Here is a 19,990-nt window from a genome sequence, read left to right on the forward strand (position 1 = left end):
TATAACGAACTTTTAAAAATAATGTCTGTGCAATTTAACCGTTTCTTCGTTGTTCACACATGCGAACAGTTTCTGAACCAAAAAGTGGAGCACACTTCTCTCCAGGATCTCATGCGGAAAACAAAATTCGTGGTACAAATCTGACACAGGAACAACGTATCGTCCTATTTGTCGATCTGGGAGAAAGCTCTTTCCGGCAGCATCCAGATTTCTTGTGAATTATGACTGAGCTCGATACGTAACATTCGAAAATTCCAGTATTTTAGATTAATACGACAGCCACTCTGAAGCGACAGCATATTATAATTTTGTAGCTGTTCATTAGACAGAACTCTCGGTTCTCCCGCGCGACAAAACTTTCTTGGAAGAATGAAGGTGAAACGTTTCCGTTTACGGAGCACGTGAGGAATAGCAGTACGCAGTAGTGACATGACGCCATCGCAAGCCGGGAGGAGTGGCTTGTGCGCATGCGTAGCCGAGGTTCCGGCGCCTGCCGTCACAGAAACTTCACTGTCGCAGCGTGGAATACAGAGGTAGGTGCAGTCTAAGCAATACGCATTTTAGTTTTATGTACACAGTTGTACGTGTTTCTGAATCAATGAACGTATGTGGTGTGTCGATGCTAAAGACCGGATTGTTTATGACAGTCGAGTCTTCCGAACAATAACTAGAATATTACGTAGAAGAAGATTTCTGTTCAATTGTAAACTGGTTTTCGATTAACTTTTAAGCATAAATAACTGTCAGTGCTGCTAGGCGGGACTCAGTTTCCGAACATTTATCTCGTTTTTTGTAGTTGAATAGAAAATCAGTATGAAAATTACTTGTTAGCTCGTATTTAGTACGTAACAGTGGTGCGGCAACTTCCCTTATTGGCGACAGTCCTCAAGGACGCCAAGTACATTTCACAGTGACAAGAATAACCTGTTCAAATGTGTGTGAAATGTTATGGGACTTAACTGCTAAGGTCATCAGTTCCTAAGCTTACACAGTACTTAACCTAAATTACCCTAAGGTCAAACACACACACCCATGCCCGAGGGAGGACTCGAACCTCCACAGGGACCAGCCGCACAGTCCATGACTGCAGCGCCTTAGACCGCTTTGTTTTTTATTCATTTTGTTCGATATAGTTGGTTGCGTTTGGTCTAGGCGGACGTCACAAGACATCCGTTCAAGTTGATCGTTGATTCCTTTGTTCAGTTTTTTTTTAATATTATTATTACAAAGGACGAGCGGCCCTCTGACCGAACACGCTGAGCTACCGTGCCGGCGAGTAACCTGTACTTCGGTGCTATCCACATTTAAGAATACGCAGCCATTTGTGGCTAAGATATGGTGGGAGGCATAGACTGTTATACCTTTATAGGGGACGAATGTCAACAGAGCTTCTATGGTGTAAGGATTGCTGAATTCGCACCTTCAAAGCCGTGAAATTGCAAGCGTGTAATAGTTTCATTTAGAATCTAGCTGTCACCGAACTGTAACTGACAGACTGTTTACATCAGCGCAATCTGTGTGTGCAGCTGCCCTTAGACTCATCGGCATGAATTCAGAGTGCAAGGCATTTAAACAAGACGATGACGTGGCTTGTTTATTCTTGATAGCCAACATCTGTTACACATTTCAGGTACTACAGGAAGTAAATAAAAACATGAAATGATCCAAGCGAACAGGTGAAATGAGTAACGGAGCCAGCGCGCACATTTCATATACCGGTGGTTGTTCATAACGCCGTCCTAGTGTCACGTGAGCTCAGCTGTTCACGCCCCCAGCGAGCTGCGTTATCGACTCACGCGGAGTTGCGTTATCGTTATCGAACTGAAAGTTTCAATAGCACTTGTGAAATATCACTGTTCCAGATGGTTGAACCACAGTTGACAACCTAGTTTCATTTCAACAACTGTTTTAGTTGCTTAATCTGCCGGCAATTATGAGGTGTGTTCTTCTCGAAATTCGGCAACGCGAATGCTACGGGTCAATACCAACATTTATAGAGCGAATGATTCAGAGCATTTCCTAGACGTAAACAAAACCAAGTGGAAATATTATTTCGGGTGCAAGATCAACAGTTCGTAGCTATGTTCAATACACACTCGTCAACGGACAGCTACTAGGCGTACCAGAGCGAGAAATGAAAACGGTTGCGTGGTTCATTACCTATTTAACTTCAGCGTTTGTCCCGCCTTGTAATGTGTGCACTAAAGGTGGACTACATTTGGAAATTGAAATTGTTTTAATTGTGTAGCCGTATGTTCTTCGTGTCACCATAAACATGTTATCTCAAAGAGTACGAACCATGCGTAGCACATGCCCCTGAATCTCGTAAACTTTGTCCTGTGTTAAACATAGTTTTTATCTGCCACGAAGTTTCAAAACAGGTACGTCCTGAAAAGAATTTCCGAGGCCGTTGCTAAGCCATTTCTACGCAATACCCTTCTTCCAGGAAAACTTTTGCGAAGTTTGGAAAATAGGAGAGAGGTATTGACAGTGTAGAATATGTGAAGGGTGGTCGATAATAGCATTTCCCGCAAAGGCAGGTTCTGGGTTCGTTTACCGGTCCGGTACACACATTTAATCTGCTGGAAGGTTAGAAACAGCGCCAGCTCCGCTGTGGAGTGGAATATCGGTTTCTGTCTGTGTGTAGGATTCCCGAGATGGAAAGATTAACATTTACTTGTAGGTTGGTAGGAATGGACAATGTACCACATCGACAGTCGATCATTCGAGGTGAGGGAACGATCCAGATCTGTCCTCTTTCCTCCGTCGCAAGCAAGCGCGCTCCTCTATGAGGTAGCTAATAGTTTATCACGTATGTGAATCGGTTCTTTCGTTGTTCTCAGCGACGTACGTTCGTTACGGACGTTGAACACTCAAATTTCTTGTAACTAACCAGTGACTTCCTTTAATGCAGTCGTCTCTCCAAACTTGCATTTTCCAAGCTATTGGTACATAGGCCTTAATTTAATTGTCGTTATTTCTTTGTTGTTACTACGTTCGCGTATCCAAAACCTTGTGTATCTTACCGGCTGAAAAAGTGGAGCACTGCAAATTCAAAACGGATATGAAAACACCGGTCTGAGTCATTTTCGGTCAAAGAGTTGGTACCTGATAAGTGTTTGAAAGGCATACTGAATTGAAAAGTGCAACTAGTTTTTCTCAACAGCTCGTGGTTCTTTACGACTTCATATTAAATAAACTCATAAAAATGCTGTTTTGCCGAAAATTACATGCCTAACCGTGACTGTAAGACATATATATTACTTCTGACAAAAAAAGTAAAATCATCGACCAGCCATTGTACACGAGATGGTTGCTGTTTTCTACTTTTAAAGCTACGTCCGGTCATTCAGATTTGTATTTTGTCTGGGTTCCCTAAACCGCTTAAGGCGAATGGTGAGAAGATTTCTTGAAGAGGGGCACGGACAGTTAATCCCAATCTTCATGTCTTCCGTCTTTCGATGCATTCTCTGTAAGTTTGCTCATAGGCAGCCGCAAGGGTGGTGAAGGTGGGGGGGGGGGGGGGGGGGTTAATTTCGCCTCCTCCTGTCCCACTGGATTCTGGAGTACAGAGTTTTTATTTAGTACAGAATTCCCATTCTACAATGTAATTTCCCTTGTTTCTGCTAAACATTCCATATAGCCAGCTGTAGCATTATGTGGTTTGTGGAATGACACGACCCGAAACTGACCACCTCATTTATTTCAAAATTTACTATGTTACTCTTGCCCCCCCCCCTCCACACACACGCATACACACACTCAAACTCACACCCACACTTACCCCTCCCCTGGAAAAAATTCCACGGTTGCCCATGAAATCGAGCACTACATTCGGATGTGTACATACGGGCGAGATGCAGCTTACGATGCAACCCGTCAGCTTTGATTACTGACGCAGTCACTATATGTCCATTGTGTCGTCATGCTTTCCCGCGCAGTTAGAGATGTAAACATTATGTAGCGATTGGACGCTCGCCTGAAGTTGGAGCATCCGGTCGGGGACGAAGTTGTAAAATATATATTGGAAGCAAATATAAAAAAAAACGAACTTGAACTAACAATCCGGACCTGTGTCAGAAGACGCGGTTTCTGAAGAACTCGTAAAAAGCAAAATTGATATACTAAGGAACGAAGAATATTGTATTGCACTCTACACTTGGAGCTGCATAGCTAAACTGAAGAATTCTGTACATCCAAAACAACAAAACAAAACAACCTGTTTTATCTTATGGGTTATATCGTACTCTTGACTACAAAAGAACTTGGTGTCAGTCTGTTGCACTTTTCCTTACAGCAGATCGATGTATCATACCGATTACAGGATTACAGCGTTGGATGCTGCAAAAAGTATCTTCAGGTACTCAGCCTGTGCAAGACACAGAAATAGTAAAATGGCTCTGAGCACTATGGGACTCAACTGCTGAGGTCATTAGTCCCCTAGAACTTAGAACTAGTTAAACCTACCTAACCTAAGGACATCACACACATCCATGCCCGAGGCAGGATTCGAACCTGCGACCGTAGCGGTCTCGCGGTTCCAGACTGCAGCGCCAGAACCGCGCGGCCACTTCGGCCGGCACAGAAATAGTAACGTAGTAGTCGACCCTGTCAGAATCTTTTCATGACCTATTCCAAAATGGTTCCTCTTTTTACCAGTCTGAACTGCACCTTGCGATATATCTGCAGTAATAGGCACTTCAAGGATAAAACCTTACATCGATATGTACAGGGTGTATCAAAAAGAATCATACGATTTGGCATGTCTATATTTCTGAAACTAATAAACACATACAGTGAATTTTGTTTTTTGATGAACGGGAAAATAAAAAATTTCTTTTCATGCCTTTCATAGGTGTTCAATATGCCCACTTGAGATGCACTGCATATGTCAGTGCGGTATTCAAATTGTTCCTACACTGCTCCGAGCATCTCTCGAGTTACAGATTCCACAACTGCTGTTACGCGATGCCTTAGTTCATTCATTGTTATTGGTAACAGAGGCACATAAACAGAGTCCTTTATAAACCCCAACAAGAAATAATCACATACAGTTACGTCTGGTGACCTTGAAGGCCAGTAATGTAAGGCTGAATCATTTGGTCCAGTGCGACCGATCCAACGCTCAGTAGTCCTTTGATTTAAAAATTCCCGCACTTCCAGATGCCAGTGTGGCGGTGCCCGAGCCTGTTGGTAAATGAAGTCGTTTGAATCAGTCTCCAACTGTGGGAAAAGAAAGTTCTCAAGCATATCAAGATATCTGCTTCTTGTAACTGTGTTCTCGGCAAAGAATAATGGACCATACTCCTTTCCCGTGAAACTGCACAAAACACATTAAATTTTGGAGAACCTAGCGGGAACCATGTAAAACTCGAGAGTTTGCGCTTTCCAACAGTACATTGTTCACGCACTAGTCTCAAATAACATAATAGTTATGATTTTTTTTTAAACCGGATGATTCTGGTTGATACAGCCTGTATATTTACGAGTATATACACACATATCTGCGATAATAATTACTTTGTATGTAATAGTTAAAAGCCAGTGTCAAAATAATGATTCCATCTGTTTAGTTGAACAGTGGATAAAATAATAATAATAATAATAATCGGTACACTTTTAAGTCACCGTTGCTATCCTTTCCAGCTGAAAAACCGATATAGCAGCTGCCTTACAAGTCATCCTTGTTTAGTTGGTAGAAACAGCTGTAGTTCGCAGTTACCGTAACCTGCCATGAAGTGATCGGACTGTTATACACTGAAGCGCCAAAGAAACTGGTATAGGCATGCGTATTCAAGTACAGAGATATGTAAACAGGCAGAATACGGCGCTGCCGTCGGCAACGCCTACATAAGACAAGTGTACGGCGCAGTTGTTAGATAAGTTACTGCTGCTACAGTGGCAGGTTGTCAAGATTTAAGTGAGTTTGAACGTGGTGTTATAGTCGGCGCGCGAGCAATGGGGCGCCTCTTCTCCGAGGTAGCGATGAAGTGGAGATTTTCCCGTATGACCATTTCACGAGTCTACCGTGAATATCAGGAACCCAGTAAAACATCAAATCTCCCTCGTCGCTGCGGCGGGAAAAAGATCCTGGCAAGAAAGGGACTGACAACGACTGAAGGGAATCGTTCAGCATGACGAAAGTGCAACCCTTCCGCAGATTGCTGCAGATTTCAATGCTGGGCCATCAACAAGTGTCAGTGTGGGGACCATTCAACGAAACATCATCAATATGGGCTTTCAGAGCTGAAGACCCACTGGTGTACCCTTGATGACTGCACGACATAAAGCTTTACGCCTCACCTGGGCCCGCCAGCATCGACATTGGACTGGAAACATGGTGCCTGGTGGGACGAGTCTCGTTTCAAATTGTATCGAGCGGATGAACGTATACGGGTATGGAAAACTCATCTTCATCTACATATATACTCCGCTAGCCACCAAGCGGTGTGTGGCGTAGGGCACAATTCGCGCCAAAGTCATATCCCCCCCGCCCCCCCTTTCTGTTCCACTCGCGGATCGCGCGAGGAGAAAACGACTGTGAACGCCTCAGTACGAGCTCTAATTTCCTTTATCTTTGAATGATGGTCACTGCGCGATTTGAAAGTTGGTGGTAATTTAGCGCGCCGTCTATCTGCAAGTGTGTCCCACTTCAGACTTTCTATGAGATTTGTAACGCTCTCGCGATGGCTAAATGTACCAGTCACGAATCTTGCCGCTCTTCTTTGGGCCTTCTCAATCTCTTGAATCAGACCCAACTGGTAAGGGTCCCATACAGACGAACAACACTAAGACTGGACGAACTGACTTATTGTCAGCTCCTTTGTTGAAGGACTGCATCGCTTCAGGAGTCTACCAATAAACCGCAATCTAGAGTTCGTCTTACCCGTTACTTGTGTAATCTGATCATTCCATTTGAGATCATTTCGAATAGTCACACCCAGATACTTGACGGACGTTTCCGCTTCCAAAGACTGTGCATTTATTTTGTGCTCGTACATTAATGGGGATTTTCTCCTTGTTATACGCAATAGGTTACACTTACTAAAATTGAGAGATAACTGCCAGCCATTACACCACGCATTTATTTTTTGCAAATCCTCATTGATTTGTTCGCAACTTTCGTGTGATACTACTTTCCTGTAGACTACAGCATCATCGGCAAACAGTCTAATGCCGCTGTCGATACCATCTACCAGATCGTTCATGTAAATCGTAAAAAGCAGCAGACCTATTATGCTGCCCTGGGGCATACCTGAAGTTACGCCTGTTTCTGTTGGAGTCACCCAGTTCAGGACGACATAATGCTCCCTGTCTGTTAGAAAACTTTCCATCCAACCGCATATGTCATCGGATAGACCGTAAGCACGCACTTTTTGGAGCAAGCGGCAGTGCGGAACTGAGTCGAACGCCTTTGGAAAGTCGAGAAATACGGCATCAACCTGGGAACCGGTATCTAGAGCCTGTTGTATATCATGCACAAAGAGGGCCAGCTGTGTCTCGCATGAGCGCTGTTTCCTAAAACAGCCATGAATCCATGGACCGTGCATGTCAGCAGGTGATCATTCAAGCTGGTGAAGACTCTATAATGGTGTGGGGCGTGTGCAGTTGGAGTGATGACCCGTACGAAAAAAGCATCCTGTCTGATCACCTGTATCAATTCATGCCGATTGTGTGTTCCGACGGACTTGGGCAATTCCAGCAGGACAATGCGACATCCCACACGTCCAGCATTGCTACAGTGGCTTCAGGAACACTCTTCTGAGTTTAAACACTTCGGCTGGCCACTATATTCCCCAGACTCAACATTATTAGGCGTATCTGGGATGCCTTGCAACGTGTTGTTTAGAAGAGATCTCCACTTCCTCGTACTGTTAGGGATTTATGGACAGCCCTGCAGGATTAATGGTGTTACTTCCCTCCAAAACTATTCCGACATTAGTCGAGTCCATGCCACGTCATGTTGGGGCACTTTTGCGTGCTCGCGGGGGCCCTACACGACATTAGGCAGGTGTACCAGTTTCTTCCGCTCTTCAGTATAGGATACCCATGACCTCTGTCATAGTCTTGATAGTGGTTCGCAGGGTGTAGGTGTAGATGTAGATCCACTAGAATCTTCGTTTCTGTTTGTGTATCATATACATTATAATTAATTTTCGATGTAAAGTCAGTGATTCTATCAATTTCCACACGCAGTGCAGAGCTTATCGTATTGAGAAATGTAACGAGTTATCACGATTTAACGTTGTGGTGATGAGAGTACACTTGAAAAACGAAGTTACATTTAACTGCATGCAAGTTGTAATAAGCACAAGAAGCCAAAAATTAGTGACTCGTAGGACACACCACGCTTATACCATGTAACATCATCTCTGACAATGATAACGGCCTCAGTTCGACGGAGAAGAGTGTCCATAACTTTCTTCAGCTATATCTTATCCACGTGAAGACACTCATTAAGGATTAGGCACTGTAGTGCAAATAAATTGCTGGGATTTTGATTGCTGTGTTTATACGCTGTTCCAGACAGTCAGACGTTTTCTAGAATGTTAAGTTCGGGTTATTTAGCCGGCTAATCGAGATCCGGCAGGGTGCCTAAATATTCCTCAAACCTGCGACGCATGCGTGCAGCCCTTTGAGCATGGCTATTGTCACCTTTAAGAATGGGTGTGTCCACAGCACACTCATCTCGAAGATGCAGAAGAAAGGGCACCGAGAATGTTGAAATAAATGTTCTGGGCAATCTAAATAAGTGGGCGCAAGTAATGGTACAAAAAATACCCCAAAATTTCACGTAACCACCTCCGGCCGGAAGTGCACTCTCTCACATTGATGCAATCGACGTCTTGCAACATTTGGAAAAAGGCAGCCTTGCGACCCACAGACCGCACTAAATGTCTCCAGTCCGGTACAGTGCAGCGTTACACTGAGGCTGAAACGTCCCCTTAGAAAACTTAATGAATTACTATGCAGATAAACCTCTTACATTATTTGATTTTCAAACAGCTGAGCAAAACTGAGCGTACTCAGACATTCATTAAAGTGACACACAATATTTTTAGCGCAACGCAATCTGACTTTTAGTAATCCCTACAAAAAAAATGGCCCTGACTAACAATAACCTATACCTTTCATGAATTGTTACCCCACAAAAATCTTCGTACTCGAACTACTGCAATACAGCGAACGCCAATACTGCCAGCTAAATAAAAGATTCTAACTACTGAAGGCACTAACTACTGATTGGCATAGTTAGCAAATGAAAGATTTTGATAGAGAACAAACAATGTATTTACCTTAATAGTGTTCAAATGGTTCAAATGGCTCTGAGCACTATGGGACTCAACTGCTGAGGTCATTAGTCCCCTAGAACTTAGAACTAGTTAAACCTAACTAACCTAAGGACATCACAAACATCCATGCCCGAGGCAGGATTCGAACCTGCGACCGTAGCGGTCTTGCGGTTCCAGACTGCAGCGCCTTTAACCGCACGCTGCAGCGCCTTTAACCGCACGGCCACTTCGGCCGGCACCTTAATAGTGTTCGAAAGTCATTATATATATATATATATATATATATATATATATATATATATATATATATATATATATATATATATATATATATCAGTTCATGACATCCAGTCTTACGAATTTACTCTTTCTGATGGACACACGTCCAGAGCGTCGCTCTCAAGTTTCCGCCATCTCTCCCCCCACATACACCAATGCTGGCGGCTCACCTCCAACTGCACAACGCTAACGCGCTGTTAACATCCAACTGCCCAACACTACAATGGCGAATATTACTCCAACAATGCAAACCAACCACAGCCTTTACACAGGACAGTCAGTGATTTTCATATAGAGCGCTACATGGCGTTACCAACATAAAACAAACAAATTGTAGTATCCGGACACGAAAAAGTAAAGTAAACCAACATAAAAACCTAAACAGCCTACTTACAAGGTGACAAAACTCATGGGCCAGCGATATTCACATATACAGACGGCGGGAGTATCGCGTACACGAGGTATAAAAGAGCAGTGCATTGGCGGAACTGTCAGTTGTATTTAGGTGATTCATCTGAAAAGGTTTCCGACGTAACTATCGCCGTACGACGGCAATTAACAGCCGCAGGCATGGGGCATTCCATTTCGGAAATCGTTAGGGAATTCAGTATTCCGAGATCCACAGTGCCAGTGGTGTGTCGATAATACCAAATTTCAGGCATTACCTCTCACCATGGACAACGCAGTGGCCGACGGCCTTCACTTAATGGACGAGGGCAGCGGCGTTTGCGTAGAGTCGTTAGTGCTAACAGAGAAGCAACAGTGCTTGAAATAACCGCAGAAATCTACGTGGGGCGTGCGAGAAACGAATCCGTTAGGACAATGCGGCGAAATCTGACGTTAAAAGGCCGTGGCGGCAGAGACCGACGCGTATGCCTTTACTAACAGCACGACATAGCCTGCATCGCCTCTCCTGAGCTGGTGATCACATCGGTTGGACCCTAGACGACTGGAAAACCGTGGTCTGGTCACATGAGGCTCGATTTCACTCGGTAAGAGCTGATAGGTGTCGAATGAGGCTCGGACCCCACGAAATCATGTACCCAAATTGTCAACAAGGCACTGTGCAAGCTGGTGGTGGATCCATAATGGTGTGGGCTATGTTCTAAAGGTGGCAAGGGTAAAATACAGGGAGCGAAAGGCTATTTACAATTTGTACAGAAACCAGCTGGCAGTTATAAGAGTCGAGGGGCATGAAAGGGAAGCAGTGGTTGGGAAGGGAGTGAGACAGGGTTGTAGCCTCTCCCCGATTTTATTCAATCTGTATATTGAGCAAGCAGTAAAGGAAACAAAAGAAAAATTCGGAGTAGGAATTAAAATCCATGGAGAAGAAATAAAAACTTTGAGGTTCGCCGATGACATTGTAATTCTGCCAGGGACAGCAAAGGACCAGGAGAAGCAGCTGAATGGACAGTGTCTTGTAAGAAGGATATAAGATGGACATCAACAAAAGCAAAACGAGAATAATGGAATGTAGTCGAATTAAGTCGGGTGACGCTGAGGGAATTAGATTAGGAAATGAGACACTTAAGGTAGTAAAGGAGTTTTGCTATTTGGGGAGCAAAATAACTGACGATGGTCGAAGTAGAGAGGATATAAAGTGTAGACTGGCAATGGCAAGGAAAGCGTTTCTGAAGAAGAGAAATTTTTTAACATCTAGTATAGATTTAAGTGTCAGGAAGTCGTTTCTGAAAGTATTTGTATGGAGTGTAGCCATGTATGGAAGTGAAACATGGACAATAAATAGTTTGGACAAGAAGAGAACAGAAGCTTTCGAAATGTGGTGCTACAGAAGAATGCTGAAGATTAGATGGGTAGATCACATAACTAATGAGGAGGTATTGAATAGAATTGGGGAGAAGAGGAGTTTGTGGCACAACTTGACAAGAAGAAGGGACCGGTTGGTAGGACATGTTCTGAGGCATCAAGGGATCACAAATTTAGCATTGGAGGGCAGCGTGGAGGGTAAAAATCGTAGAGGGAGACCAAGAGATGAATACACTAAGCAGATTCAGAAGGATGTAGGTTGCAGTAAATACTGGGAGATGAAGAAGCTTGCACAGGATAGAGTAGCATGGAGATCTGCATCAAACCAGTCTCAGGACTGAAGACCACAACAACAACAACATGTTCACATGGAGTGGACTGGGTCCTCTGGACCAATTGAACCGCTCAGTAACTGGAAATGGTTATGTTCGCCTACTTCGAGACCGTTTGCAGTCTTACATGGATTTCCTGTTCCCATACAACTATGTGATGTCACTGGGCCACAACTGTTCGTGGCTGGTTTCAAGAACATTCTGGATAACTCGAGCGAATGATTTGACCACCCAGATCGCGCCACATGAATCCCATCTTGGCAACACTTTCACAGTTACGGACGGCTATGAAGGCAGCGTGACTCAGTAAGCAGGGGACTTCCAACGACTTGAGTCCGTGCCGCGTCAAGCAGCACGGGACAAAAGGAGACCCGACACGCTATTAGGAGGTATCCCACGACTTTGGCACCCCAGTGTGAACCTTCAGTAGTGAATGGGACACTTGCGCGAAGTTGGGACATCAGGAACGGGACGAATTTGTAAAAAATGTATTGGAAGCAACATTCAAAAACCGAACTTGAAATAACAATCAGAACCCTTGCATGAAGGCACGGTTTTCAAGTGGATGCACTCGTATAAGCAAATTTAATAAACCATGGTATTCTGCACTTGAGTTGCGTAGATGGACTAAAGAATTATGTATATACAAAACAGGAAAACAAAACGACCCACTGTAATGTAATGGACAATAAAGTAAAAGAAAATGCTGACAGTATGTTCCATTTTTCTCTTCAATACTTCGATATTTGAAATCGACTACAGGATTGGATACCCCATGATGTATCTTCAGGTATTCAGCCTGAGTAAGCAACAGAAACAGAAACGTGTTAGTCGGTCCTGCTAGAATCTGACTGTTACTAAAACTGATTACTTCATGGTTTATTCCAAAACTGTTCATTTTCTAATTACTCTGAACTGCAGCTCTGCAGTAATACGCACTTCAAAGACAAAACCCTGCATCGATACGTATAGCCAGGAGTACATGTACATATACACTCCTGGAAATTGAAATAAGAACACCGTGAATTCATTGTCCCATGAAGGGGAAACTTTATTGACACATTCCTGGGGTCAGATACATCACATGATCACACTGACAGAACCACAGGCACATAGACACAGGCAACAGAGCATGCACAATGTCGGCACTAGTACAGTGTATATCCACCTTTCGCAGCAATGCAGGCTGCTATTCTCCCATGGAGACGATCGTAGAGATGCTGGATGTAGTCCTGTGGAACGGCTTGCCATGCCATTTCCACCTGGCGCCTCAGTTGGACCAGCGTTCGTGCTGGACGTGCAGACCGCGTGAGACGACGCTTCATCCAGTCCCAAACATGCTCAATGGGGGACAGATCCGGAGATCTTGCTGGCCAGGGTAGTTGACTTACACCTTCTAGAGCACGTTGGGTGGCACGGGATACATGCGGACGTGCATTGTCCTGTTGGAACAGCAAGTTCCCTTGCCGGTCTAGGAATGGTAGAACGATGGGTTCGATGACGGTTTGGATGTACCGTGCACTATTCAGTGTCCCCTCGACGATCACCAGTGGTCTACGGCCAGTGTAGGAGATCGCTCCCCACACCATGATGCCGGGTGTTGGCCCTGTGTGCCTCGGTCGTATGCAGTCCTGATTGTGGCGCTCACCTGCACGGCGCCAAACACGCATACGACCATCATTGGCACCGAGGCAGAAGCGACTCTCATCGCGTCTCCATTCGTCCCTCCATTCACGCCTGTCGCTACACCACTGGAGGCGGGCTGCACGATGTTGGGGCGTGAGCGGAAGACGGCCTAACGGTGTGCGGGACCGTAGCCCAGCTTCATGGAGACGGTTGCGAATGGTCCTCGCCGATACCCCAGGAGCAACAGTGTCCCTAATTTGCTGGGAAGTGGCGGTGCGGTCCCCTACGGCACTGCGTAGGATCCTACGGTCTTGGCGTGCATCCGTGCGTCGCTGCGGTCCGGTCCCAGGTCGACGGGCACGTGCACCTTCCGCCGACCACTGGCGACAACATCGATGTACTGTGGAGACCTCACGCCCCACGTGTTGAGCAATTCGGCGGTACGTCCACCCGGCCTCCCGCATGCCCACTATACGCCCTCGCTCAAAGTCCGTCAACTGCACATACGGTTCACGTCCACGCTGTCGCGGCATGCTACCAGTGTTAAAGGCTGCGATGGAGCTCCGTATGCCACGGCAAACTGGCTGACACTGACGGCGGCGGTGCACAAATGCTGCGCAGCTAGCGCCATTCGACGGCCCACACCGCGGTTCCTGGTGTGTCCGCTGTGCCGTGCGTGTGATCATTGCTTGTACAGCCCTCTCGCAGTGTCCGGAGCAAGTATGGTGGGTCTGACACACCGGTGTCAATGTGTTCTTTTTTCCATTTCCAGGAGTGTATCTGCAATAGTAATTGCTTCGTATGTAATAGCTAAAGGACACCGTCAAAAATCTTGATTTTCATCTGCTTGCAAAGCCTGTGATCGATAATAAAAATAATAACAATTAGCACTCTTTCAAGTCATCAGCGTAATCCACTCCTGAGGGAAAAATCAATATAGCAGCTTACTACGGGTGAGTTAAGAGTTATCTGTTCAGCCTGTAGAAACAGCTTAGATGTGCAGCTACCACAAGTTGTCACGAAGCAACATAGACTGCTATAAAATACCCATTGCAATCTTCGCTTCTGTTCGTGTATCACGTACAGTATAAATAACTTTGGGTATAAAAACAGTGATTCTATCAAGTTCCACATGCAGTGCAGAGCTTATCACATCGCGAAATTTAGCAAGTTATCACGATTTAACGTTATGGTGATTGAAGTACATTTGAAAAACGAAATTACATTTAACAGTATGCAGCTCGTAATAAACACACCAGACAAAAAATTATTGACTGCTAGGAGACGTAACGCTAATACCATGTACAAGGGTGGTTTGATAATCCTAGTAAATTTCCGTGAAAGACTTGAACATTTGATCCGTCAGGTTAGCCGAGAGCGCTAATGCGCTGCTTCCTGGACTCGGGTAGGCGCACCGGCCGCGGATTGAATCCGCCCGGCGGATTCCCGTCGTCGGTCGATGTGCTGGCCAGCCTGGATGTGGTTTTTAGGCGGTTTTCCACATCCCGCTAGGTGAATACCGGGCTGGTCCCCACGTTCCGCCTCAGTTACACGACTCGCAGACATCTGAATACACTCGCACTATTCCATGAATTACACTCGACGCAGACAGCAGGGGTAAGCAAATTCCATCCCGGGGGGGTACGGGATGGCGGCAGGAAGGGCATCCGGCCACCCCTTTCCACTAACCTTGCCAAAACCCTTCCTAACACTGCCGACCCTGCGTCAGCGCGGGACATGGCACCAGCGAAAGAAAGAAAGAAAGAAAGACTTGAACATTTCTGTTGCACCTTCAAGGAAGGTAAGCTCGAGTATTCCAAGGATCGTGTAAAGAATTTCAACAATGTACAGCGTACAGTTCATTGTTGACTACCGTCTGAATTGATCAGTGTGTCTCCTGCGATTGAAAATGGAGAACACTGAGTTTCGTCCTGTTATTAAACATTTTCATTTGAAGGGCTGGATTGCCTCACAAATCGAAACAGAATTGGACGAAGTTTACGCAGATTCTGTACCATCACTGAAGAATGGTTCAAATGGCTCTGAGCACTATGGGACTCAACTGCTGTGGTCATAAGTCCCCTAGAACTTAGAACTACTTAAACCTAACTAACCTAAGGACAGCACACAACACCCAGCCATCACGAGGCAGAGAAAATCCCTGACCCCGCCGGGAATCGAACCCGGGCCACTGAAGACCATTTACTTTTGGAATAATGGCTTTAAACGGGGTTGGACAAGCACAAAGACGAAGCGCGCTCCAGCCGTCCAATTGAGGTCACCACAAAGGAAACCATCGACAAAATCCATGATATGGTAACGCAAAACCGCCGAATAAAACATCATGAGATTGCTGAAACCGTAGGCATAATATCCTGCACGAACTGCTTATGAAGAAGCTGTGTGCGAGGTGGGTGCCACGCTTACTCACATTCGACCAAAAACGCATCCGGCACAACATACAGCACAATGTCTGGCGATGTTTAAACGCAATCCGCAAGACTTTTTGCGCTGATTTGTGACTGTTGATGAAACCTGGGGCCATCATTACACACAAGAGTCAAAACGGCAGTCAAAGACCATTTTATCTGCTAGCATGGTGATGAACACTGATTTTCTTAGGATTCCTAAAGAAAAATCCTCATACATAACTTGGAAAATGGCAGAGCCGTAACTGGACCCAATTATGCTTCATTGTTGGATTGTTTGAAGTTTGCGTTGGCTGAAAAAAAGACATATTTTGGCACACAAAAAGTGCTCTTTCGCCAGGATAATGCACCATCACACACATCAGCGATAACAATGACCGAAGTTCATGAATTGGGCTTCAAATTGATTCCTCACCCATCCTATTCACCGGAAGCCCCAAACGACTTCGTTCTGTTCCCTAACTTGGTTCAAATGGTTCTGAGCACTATGGGACTTAACATCTATGGTCATCAGTCCCCTAGCACGGTGAGTTGTTTACTTTTTTACCAGACTTACCAAATCACCCTCGCAACACGTTCTCTAGCCCTGATAACGGCCTCAATCCGAGCAGGAAGGGAGTCTACAAGTTTCTTCATCTATGCGTTATCCACTTGAAGGTACTCATTGAGGATGAGATACCGTAGTGCAAATAAATTCCTGGGATGTTGATTTTTATGTTTCACGCGCTGTTCCAAATAGTCCCAGTCATTTTCTGTGAGATTAAGATCGGGTGATTTACCGGGCTGATAGAGATACGACGGGGTGCTCAAGTGTTCGCCAAACCAGGAAAGTATGCGTAGAGCCTTGTGAAAACGGTTGTTATCAGCTTTAAGGACGGGAGAGTCCACAGCAAGCTCACCTTGAAAGTGTAGAAGAAAGTGCAACATTTGGTCACTGAGAATGTTGAAATAAACACCATGTTTCATGTTCACAACAAGTGGGTGCAAGTTTACGGTATGGAAAACACCCCAAAATTTCACAAAACCACCCCCAGCCCTAACTACACCCTCCACACGCTGCAGGTTAAACGCCACATTGGAGCTTCGGTGCACTCGACATCTTGCATCACTTGAAAAAAAAAGTGAAATCGTGACTCACCAGGTCACATGACATGCCTCCTGTGAGTTCTGTGTTGTTTGTCACATTGAAGACGTGCAATATCCCGAGTCATAACATTCAACTCCTTTCTAAGTGTTCGCTCTGAAACTGGTTGGGATGACCTGCATTCAGCCACGATCGGGTTTCAGACCGATCGTCATTGACGAGGCGTGATGCCGGTTAGGATGTTTTTGACGATCATTATTCTTATGCCATATTACACTGCTGCGAGTGGTACACCATTTCTTGCAGACACATTGAACATTCCGCGTTGATATGTTTACAAATGGAGCAACTTCATTCACGGTGTGGTCATGGGCACATCCGAACACAAATAACTCCTCTCTACTGTTGTGTCACGTCTCTATGTCGGCCCATATTACTGCGCTTATTCCACACAACCGACTGGCACATACACACCAGTTCACTGCCGCGACTTACGTCGGCTGTGGAGAGTCACGTGACCACTTGGTACCAGGGCTGCACCATATACAGCGCTCCAAAGTCATCATAGTGCTCTTATAAGGGGATGACCAACATTGTGGCCCGTGAGCCTAACCTTGAGGTATCCGTTCGTAGTATTACCCTCCTTGGAACCATCGGGGAAGGGTGTGCAATGGTGGTACATCAATGGTAAAACACTTGTGCTGCACGTCATCATACAGTGGCCATAAAATGATCGCCATTAGCGATCCTAGATCACGTGGACGCCGGAGGCACTACTTTAGAGGCAGTTTTCACTCTGGCAGCGATGAGCACATATGGAAGCTACGTTATCTATTATCACAGTTGTTGTTGGCGAATTTTCCACCCGTATGACTGGTGTAACGCAAGACTTACATTTATGTTATGTCATCTAATTTGAAGCAATACTAGGGTTGTAGAGCCTAAGCTGGAGTACTGTAATGCAGTTTTGTAAACCTTAATGTTATATACTGTAATATCTCCTGTATTTTATCCCTCAGAAAGATCTGATAATGGACGAATAGTCCGAAACCAGTCGCCAATAAATAAATGTCCTTCCTGTCCAATTTCAGACGGTTTTCATAACCATTGTTGGAATCGTAAGACACTGGGAGTTCACATTCGGGCGGACGGAGATGCAAACCCCCTCGAGATTTTATATTTCTGGGATTTTCTTAAACCGCAAGGTTTGGTGTGTCATTGTCCATCGTCTCTGCTTGAATTATTTAATACTCGCAGCCATATTACACGGTGCAAGAACAGTAGTCGTAAAAAAGATTGTCGGAGTGGTTTCTTTGCAAGGGCACGGCCGATATACTTCCCTACCATTCTCCTACTCGAGCTCGTGTTGACTCTACAATACATTCGTCGTTGAAGGATCGTTAAAATCTAATCTTCCTTTTTTTTCATGGAAAGTTGTGCATTTAATTGGTTCGTAGTGCTCCCTAGCTAATTCAATCATCACACAGAACATTCTTCCATTACATCAAGTTCAGTTGTGTGACTATATTTTTCTTCAGAAATGTTTGCTAACAAGGTTCTGTATAAGTTTTCGTATCTGCTGAACCAGTTCTCATTTACTCTAAAGCCAGTCGTAATCATCAGTCGCCACACGAGTACGAACTCGCCCGTGCTCTACCCTAATAAGGGCCTATGCTCAGGCGAGAGGCGTGCAAAGTGGCTAGGCTAAGATATTCCTATTTTTTTTTAAGCAGAGAAGCAATAGACGCAAATGCATAGAAATGAATGTTATAATCTGCATCTGTTGAAGTATAATATCGAATAGTTTAATTACCTTAGGATCAAATTAAATACTTTAAACAGTTCAATTTTCAAGAAATTGCAAAATGGCCACTTTGCCCGACATGAAAGTGACTGCTTAGCTTTGAACTAAAAAATAAGGAATAAGAAACTGTTTTAACAAAGAACTTAATACATTTTGTTGTGAAGCATGATACGACTTATACTTTCCACAAATAAAAGTCAAATCGTATTCCTCAATTCCTTTACATAGTTTATACAAATGGCACTGAATGCACTGCTCTTCTGGCCCCGAATTTGAAAATTTTTCTTCACTCTCTGTCGTCAACATAGTCGTCAGAAAGGGCTCTTGTAGAGTTGAGTTTCCTGCTTTTCGCAATCTTCTTTTTGCTGCCTTTCTTCTCTTCGGCTACTTCCGTTTTCCCTTTTTTACTTTCCTTTTCCTCTCTTATTTTATCTGCCGCTTCTAGGTCACTGTTACAAGGACTCGCTGCACATATGGCCGCGGAGAGCTCCTTTCGGCCGCAGCTTCTACGTTTTCCCCTACACTAAGTGGCCAGAAGCCACCGCCGAGGTTAACCTATTCTCATAGTGCCCGTTCCCGTCATAGTAAAAAAATTTTCTGTATTCACAATTCTTATTCCTTGCTTTGTTTTCATTACGAAGGCCGAGTGAGGACTTGGATATTTATCCTACTAGTGTTCTTACACATGAAAAACCAAGTGTATCTAAATGAAAAATGATTTCGATTTTATTATTTCTAGACAAAGAAAAAGCCTACACTGTGCATAAATAACAATATAAATATATTAAACAATTCTCGTTAAAATACCTTTCGGTAATGGTGGTAAAGATAGCTCTGTAATAGGCTTGCAAATATTGTTTGACATACTCGTATATATATATATATATATATATATATATATATATATATATATATATATATATACTCAGCTGGTTAGAAAATTTACCGTACGACCTGGGTAGAAAATTTACCGTACGATCTTCTTCGACAATATCGGTTAAGGAATTTGTTTTAACCATTAATAAACTCGCAGGAACCGTGAAGACAAGATTAGATTAGCTACAGCACGTACAGAGGCAGATAAGCCTTCTTCCCGCATTCCATTCGTGATTGTGACCGAAAGAAACACTGTGCCATGCACTTCGCGGTGGTTTGCAGAGTATGTAATTACATATCATTGCTAATTCCTAAATTCCGATACTACATTCCGAATTTTTCTGCCGCAGATGGAATCTTATAACCTCACTGGCTGAGTTCAGCAGTGTGCTGAGAGAAGTGACATTATGTTGACGTTCCGCCTGAGGTGAACACACCTCCATTTGACTGTGAGGTTTCCTGCCATTTGACTGTGAGGTTTCCTGCCGTTCCATTCCACT

General features: G+C 44.4%; 1 protein-coding gene across 2 annotated transcripts in view; it reads left to right on the forward strand.

Moving 5' to 3' along the window:
* The first annotated feature begins 414 nt into the window (after window positions 1–414).
* LOC126235806 (serpin B6-like) overlaps window positions 415–19,990 on the forward strand; it is a 293,511-nt gene continuing 273,935 nt past the window's right edge. The window contains exon 1 of one of the 2 annotated variants that reach the window (XM_049944636.1): window positions 415–533. In XM_049944636.1, the coding sequence (XP_049800593.1) occupies window positions 430–533 (104 nt within the window). In that variant the 5' untranslated portion in view covers window positions 415–429. Of the gene's footprint in view, window positions 534–1,914; window positions 1,939–19,990 lie in introns of those variants that run through there. The other variant, XM_049944639.1, reaches the window with a different exon arrangement.

This window comes from Schistocerca nitens, chromosome 2, assembly GCF_023898315.1.
Source record: "Schistocerca nitens isolate TAMUIC-IGC-003100 chromosome 2, iqSchNite1.1, whole genome shotgun sequence".
Classification (NCBI taxonomy): Eukaryota; Metazoa; Arthropoda; class Insecta; order Orthoptera; family Acrididae; genus Schistocerca; species Schistocerca nitens.